Genomic DNA, 7,507 nt, shown 5'->3' on the forward strand with positions numbered 1-7,507 from the left:
CGGAGTCTCCCGCCTGTCCGGAGCCGCCGGAGTCTCCCGCCTGTCCGGAGCCGCCGGAGTCTCCCGCCTGTCCGGAGCCGCCGGAGTCTCCCGCCTGTCCGGAGCCGCCGGAGTCTCCCGCCTGTCCGGAGTCTCCCGCCTGTCCGGAGCCTCCCGCCTGTCCGGAGCCTCCCGCCTGTCCGGAGCCTCCCGCCTGTCCGGAGCCGCCAGCGTCTCCCGCCTGTCCGGAGCCGCCAGTTAGGATTGTTTAGGTTTTTCCACGGTTTCTTATTTTGTATATGATTATTGTTCACGTTATCTTTATTAAAGATGTTCAACCATAACCACGCTGCATTTTGGTCCTCCTCTCCTTCCCAGGAAGAAAACCGTAACACTCACACTTCAGTCTCTGCCCGGGCAAGATGAACAAGGCATCCGCGGGTCACAATCAATAAGCACATGGACCTTAATGCCCCCCCAGCAGGAGGGCAGAAATTTGACGAACTGACTTGTTGGAAAGGTTTCATCCTATGATGGTGCCACGTTGGCCTTACTGAAGAGCTCAGTGACTTTCATTCTACTGTTAATGTTTGTTTGATTGCATGGCTGTGTACTCGATTTTATACACCTGTCAGCAATGGGTGTGGCTGAAATGGCCAAATCCACTAATTTGAAGAGGTGTCCACATACATTGTGTGTGTGTATATATAGTGTATTTAATATGGAAGCATGTTTTGTATTCAGTAAGTTTGACTACTAAAATGATTGTATTGTCTCTTGTAGGGAATGTCTTTGGTGAGTCTGTTGGTGGCAGACAAGGTGATGGCCTAACCTCATGGCTCTCCTGGCCATTTCCACAATGACTGGACAGTTGGGGACGTGCACTGCCAGCTCAGAGGCTTAATCATGGGCCTCAGTGTCATTGGCTCCATCTTCAACATCATGGTCATTGCCATCAACCGCTACTGCTACATTTGTCACAGCCTGCACTATAACCGCCTGTTCAGCACCAGGAACACCTGCTGCTACCTGGGCATCACCTGGCTGCTCACTGCCATGGTCACGGTGCACAACGTCTTTGTGGGCTCACTGCAGTACGACCCATGCATCTACTCCTGCACCTTCGCCCAGACTGCAGCTCCTACTACACCATCTCTGTGGTGCTCATCCACTTCCTGGTGCCCCTCTCGGTGGTCTGTTACTGCTACCTGAGGATCTGGGTGTTAGTCATCCAGGTGAAACAAAGGGTGAAACCAAATGACAAGCAGAAACTAAAGCCCAGCGACCTTCACAACTTCTTGACTATGTTGTGTTCCTATTGTGTGCTGGGGACCACTCAGCTTTATTGGCCTGGCAGTGGCCACTGACCCGGAAGGGTGTCCCAATGCTGTCATCTACGGGCTACTCAATCAGAACTTTCGTAAGGAATACCAGCGCATCTTCCTGTGGCTGTGCACCGCTCTAACAGTTTTTGTGGAAGGCTCCAGGTGTGGGACTGAGGGATTTATAAGAACAAGTAAACAGTCACATGTAGTGTCAAAAAAAACAAAAACATTTAACTTGTGTACAGTGGTGGGAAAAGTACCCAATTGTCATACTTGAGTAAAAGTATAGATTTGTTTTAATAGAAAGTTACTCAGGTAAAAGTGAAAGTCACCCAGTAAAATACTACTTGAGTAAAAGTTTAAGTATTTGGTTCTAAATATACTTAAGTATCAAAAGTAAATGTAATTTCTAAAATATACTTAAGTATAAAATGTAAAAGTAGAAATAATTTAAAATTCCTTATATTAAGCAAAGCAGCTTTTCTTGTTTTTAAAATGTACAGATAGCCAGAGGTACACTCCAAAACTCATAATTTACATACGATGCATTTGTGTCTAGTGAGTCTGCCAGATCAGAGGGAGTAGGGATGTCCACGTGTTCTATTGATAAGTGCGTAAATTGGACCATGTTCCTGTCCTGCTAAACATTCAACATGCACCGAGTACTTTTCTGGCACTGAAAATGGCCCCCAAAAGGTTATTCCCTTTTTTGGGGGTTCATCGAGGAACCTCCTTAGTTAGTGTTTTTTTTTGTTTTTTGCAGGAACCTAACTGCCTAACTGAAACATTTTGATTTGAAAGGACAGCAGGTGCAGGCACTTACCTTAAATTGAGGAGATCTTTAAAATGTTTAGTTAAGGTTTGTCCCTTGTATGATCTTAATTTATATTATTTTATGATACAGTACCATGTATCTTTTCATATTTGTGCAATTCTTTCTAAAATAGGAAATGTACACAATTCAATGGATATCAATCAACAAAGATGTAAGAATATGTACTGTAGGCTATAAGACTATATTGAAGGCTAGCTGCATTGGGTGCAAATGACTGAACTGCTCACTTTCTGTCTACAGGTATACAGACGGAGGCATACGAAGGTATGTCAATTGGTATTGGTATGTTATGCTGATCACATTTACCATCCTCCCTTCAGCTATAAAACTGAAGAAAAAAAATATCTACTCCATGGCAAAATGTGTAGAATTGCAGCAAGCTAGCAGTATTCCCTACCCCCCAAAATGTAGGTAGGTGACCGTGGGCCCCAGATTTGGAAGTCCGGCCTGCCTTTGGATGGTTTGTCCCTTCAAGAATAGTTTTTCTTTTCATTGGGTACCTGGTTGATCAATATACGAGGCTTTATGGGCTGTGTAATCACTTCACTCTCCATACTTTGGCAAAGGGCACTCGCTGTAAGGATGTAAGTTGATTTATTTCAGACATGTGTTCTGCTGCCTCAGTCAGTGCAAGTCATGTACTTATTCTAATAGTCAAACTGCATGGTGACCTGGGTGCACCTGTTTTTTTTTGCCAAGGCAATTGAAAGCAACCAAACCTTATTGTAATTGCATACAGTACCTCTGAGTCTAAAATATATGATAAGAGCAAAATATAAATCACTTCCTATACAAGGCCAATCATATATGAAGAGATTCTTGCGCTGGTCAACCAACATTGGTAGAAATGCAACACATATTGATGGATTGAGGATCCTTTACCTTACTACTCAGTTAAAAATATATTTAAAAAAATACAGTGAAGACTGTACTGCACAATAGTGAGAAAGAATCATGGTGATTAGTGACATTACCCAAACATTTAAAAAAGTTTGAGGTTTGAGGGGCATGCAAAGTGGTTGAGATGTGTGACTTTTTATAAACGGATGTGAAATTACAGATTGCAGTTTGGTAGGGAAAACCAGTTATATACACTAGATGACTAACAGTGGGTGCTGTTTTGAAGAGAATATATATATACATATTTATATTAAATATAGGTTTCTGTACGATGCTGGCTTGTTGACAACATGACGGAGCGACGCAGATTACTGTTCGATTTGAGAAGGGCGCTCCTCCCTTACCACTTTTGCCCATTCACGTCACAGGCCATAGACCGGTGCCCGGCACCCAGAATAATCGAATCCGCCCATTGGTAAAACTAGAGTAAAACAGGTTGGCCTCGTAGTCTGTCACGTTAGTTTAGTGCCGATTCTAATAGTATGTTACCCTCTAGTGGTAAGATAATGCAATTACATAGACTCATATTTCCATTGATCAGCATGCTTTTCATGTCTTAAAATTAGTATTACTGTATACAATTTCACGAATATGTATTTCTCTGGGAGAATGGCTATGAAGTGACATTTTAAGCATCAGGTCATGTTTTTTTTTTTTTTTTTACCTTTATTTAATTAGGCAAGTCAGTTAATGAAGAACACATTCTTATTTACCAAGACAGCCTACCAAAAGGCCTACTGCGAGGGGGACTGGTATTAAAAATAAAAATATAGAACAAAACACACATCACGACAAGAGAGACACCACAACACTACATAAAGAGAGACCTAAGACAACAACATAGCATGGCAGCAACACATATCAACACAGCAATGGTAGCAGCACAAAACATGGTACAAACATTATTCGGCACAGACAACAGCAAAAAGGCAAGAAGGTAGAGAAAACAATACATCACGCGAAGTAGCCACAATAAGTGAGTACATCTGTAGAGATAGTAAAAAAAATATCCTCATCAGTAACAACAGTGGTGAATAAAATGCTCCTGTTAAAAACATAGACATGGTACAAAGAACACTGATTGACACTGCACAAATAAAAATATATACCATGTCATGGGCTCCCGAGTGGTGCAGTGGTCTAAGGCACTGCATCTCAGTGCTTGAGGTGTCACTACAGATCCTGGTTTGATTCCAGGCTGTATTACAACCGGCTGTGATTGGGAGTCCCATAGGGTGGCGCACAATTGGCCCAGTGTCGTCTGGGTTAGATTTTGGCCGGGGTAGGCCGTCATTATAAATAAGAATTTGTTCTTAACTGACTTGCCTAGTTAAATAAATAAAAACGTCTGCACCTTCGACTTGGTCAACTGTATACCGTGTTCCTTTAAAATGTATACGTCATGTGATGTTACCAGGAAGTCTTATGTTTTCATCGCCACACTGCAAGAGCCATCGACATAGTAATCTTTTCTAGAAAATATTGCCTGTGTCATTCAGTTAAACCAAAAATGGATAACTATAATAAGCAATCTTTGAACTCAATGCCAGGTCCTGTTCCAGATTTCAGAGGGTAAGTTATTACGGATAGGCAAAAGGTTGTGAAACTGGAGCCTTGCTAGCTAACGGGATGGATTGCTAGCTAGCTAGATATCTTGCTAGCCCAGCTTGTGAACTTGATTTAGGCAATACTATATATACTTGCATGTAGCTGCAAGGTTACATGCAATGTTGTTAGCTACTGTACCTCACCATGGGCATATAGTATTTGACCACCTACAAAGTCATCACTAGACAAGAAATATAGCTAACTGTGCTCTCTGTCCAGGGTTAACCAACTAGCTAAATTACTCTACAGTCATACATGCACATTAATAATGGGGTTATGCATATGATGCAATTATACTTGACACAGTTACATTTTTTGCTTATACATTTCCGTTTTGTTTCCTTGTATAAGAAACAGTTTATGAATCTAACAAGTAAAGTGTTAGATTTGTGAAATGTGGTCACCAAATCATCTAAATTAAAACAAAAGGTGTTTTCTTTGTTTCATTCTCTTTCAGGAATGATGGATCATTGGTGTCTGTACTGAAGACATTGCTGTTTTTCACGGTCATGATGATAACCCTGCCAATAGGATTATATTTTACATCAAAATCATATATTTTTGAAGGTAAATTTGATAGCTAAGGGTGTAGCCCACCGCTTGCCCACCAAAAATGTAATTATGCACAGCAGGAGCCACATTGTTTTTGTTTAGTGGAATATTTTATGTAAAATGTCTGTTTTTGGTGTCATTTACTAAAGACATCCATTTCTGCCATCATGATGGCTTTTCCATAAGCCTATATTGTTTTAATGTCATATACAAGAAACATGTTTTTCTCTCTTGCTTCCTCAGCTTCTGGGTATTCCAGCAATGACAGTTATTTCTATGCTGCCATCGTGGCAGTGATAGCTGTCCATGTGGTCTTGGCCCTCTTTGTGTATGTTGCATGGAATGAGGGCACCGGCTCACATCAGACAAGAGAAGGAAAGCAGGACTAGGAGGATCAGGCTGTGTGTGGACCAGAAGAGGGTGACCACATCACTACCACCACACACAGAGAAGACAGTGAGGCTACAGCCTAGAGCCCACTGATGCAGTGCAATAGTGGATGGTTGATGTTCAGGATTTATATGCTTGGAGAGGCACGAAAGTATGCAATGTGGTGTTCAGGCATAAGAATATGCAGCAATTGCTCAATGAGTTTGTCCAGTTTCAGCAGTTAAAAAATTAGGGACAACTATTTTTAAGACATGGGGCCCTATTAAATCTAACCTGGTAACAGGGCTTTGGGGATAGGTTTTCTTAGGGAAGGGAAGAGGATTATATTTTGGTGTATTGCCGTATGCCATTAAGGTAATCAATCATCATTCAGTCATTGTTTTGAATCTAAATACTTGATAAACATCTGTAGGTATCAACCTAATATGAACACCTGTGGCTTCGCATCATCGGAGGTTAGATTGTATCAAAATAAAAAATAATGGATAAAATAGATGGCTGATGATAAGTCTTAATGTCATATACCACAAATCTATCTTCACTTCATCTGTTTTTTTTAAAACTTTAGAATGCATTTTTTTTTTCTCACTGATTCCTTCAAATGTGATATGCACATTCTAGTTTGTTGAACTCCCAAGGCTCTTTTTGACAGAATACAACATGTGACAATGTTTGTTTTCACCCAATTTGATAGAATTCATAATGATACGTGAAATACCCATGATGGCGTTTTTATTGATCATGCTTGCAGAGACCTCCACCCTGGGTCTCTTTCTGTAAGCTTGTCTCAACAAAAAATACATTCAAACTGACACCATGAACGTGTGCTGTCAGGGTTTGACAATTGGATGAAATTGAATAGTCATTGGGGGAAAACAACGGGTTGTTCAATAAAGCATTCATCTCTGATTTGTGGTTCAAGAATTATAACAAAAATGTTTTCAATTCACACAGCAAATACTTACTGGAAAAACAAGAAAGAATGAAGGTCTTGACTTAATGACAGGCAGCAAACCAAGAGTTTAAAAACATGGAAATTAAAGACAATCATGGAAACCTTGAGAACATGTCTGGCTTCTGATGGAGGAAATATGGAAACCAAGGCCACTGATTGGCCTAGTAACTTTGTAATGCTCTGCTTAAATGCCCAATGATTTAGAAATCTAACCATTCCCTCAAAGAAAAACTATGCATCCTACAAAAAGGCACAACTAGCATTAAACCTCAGATTTAAGTCAGGCTGAATTTATGTAAGATGTCAGATCAATGTAATGAACATATAATAAATAGTACTTGGTAGACATACTGCACTTACACGAACAACACAAACCTTTTCTGAAACCAACTTGTCACAGCAAGACTGACAGCCATGTGTTTCAGGTCAGGATTGGAGCAGTGGTGATTTTAGTGTGGTGGGGCAAACAACAACAAAAAAGTTGGGATGCATGCCAGCAAAGCCACTGCACAACACTAAACAATACATTAATTGCACTATAACGCTGCCCACAAACTGTTAGGGCCTACATAAAGCTGTCCCAGCAGCAGAGTCCCAACAGCAGTCCCAACACCCTACACTCAGAAATGAAATGGTTCCTGGAGTATCCTTTATGGGTTCTTCAAATTGAAACTGTGGGGGAACCCCTATAGGTTCTTCAAAGAACCCCTTTTAATGGATTCTCAAATAACCTTTTGAAAAACCTTTCAGGGTTAATTTTTGATGTTCTCCGTATCCACAGCCAGAATGATTTTGCAGCGCATGGTGATTGAACAAGTTTCCTGTCATATTCATCAGAGATGTAGGGAGGGTGAAGTCTGTTTATCCCCAAAAATGTAATTATACAGATGATTAACAAAACATGCACACAACAGAATTCATACCTTTGGTATTTGTGGTGAATGTGATGGAAAAAACCTGTTT

The 7,507-nt window shown here is 40.7% G+C and overlaps 2 protein-coding genes across 2 annotated transcripts; both read left to right on the plus strand.

Annotated features, from left to right (window-relative positions):
* Positions 1-813: 813 nt before the first annotated feature.
* mtnr1c (melatonin receptor 1C) lies at positions 814-1,889 on the plus strand (the record flags this gene model as incomplete). The annotated part of the gene is given in 4 exon segments (XM_090191369.1): positions 814-1,114; positions 1,117-1,297; positions 1,299-1,495; positions 1,864-1,889. Coding segments are annotated over 4 exon segments (705 nt in total), but the record flags the coding sequence as incomplete, so codon positions are not given.
* A 2,538-nt stretch (positions 1,890-4,427) lies between these two features.
* Positions 4,428-6,651, plus strand: vma21 (vacuolar ATPase assembly factor VMA21). The gene is made up of 3 exons (XM_021623181.3): positions 4,428-4,611; positions 5,105-5,214; positions 5,443-6,651. The coding sequence occupies exons 1-3, from the start codon at positions 4,550-4,552 to the stop codon at positions 5,586-5,588; spliced, it is 318 nt and encodes a 105-aa protein (XP_021478856.1). The 5' UTR covers positions 4,428-4,549; the 3' UTR covers positions 5,589-6,651.
* Positions 6,652-7,507: the final 856 nt, after the last annotated feature.

This window comes from Oncorhynchus mykiss, chromosome 12 (assembly GCF_057628025.1).
Source record: "Oncorhynchus mykiss isolate SJ-2025 chromosome 12, ASM5762802v1, whole genome shotgun sequence".
In the NCBI taxonomy this organism is placed as follows: domain Eukaryota; kingdom Metazoa; phylum Chordata; class Actinopteri; order Salmoniformes; family Salmonidae; genus Oncorhynchus; species Oncorhynchus mykiss.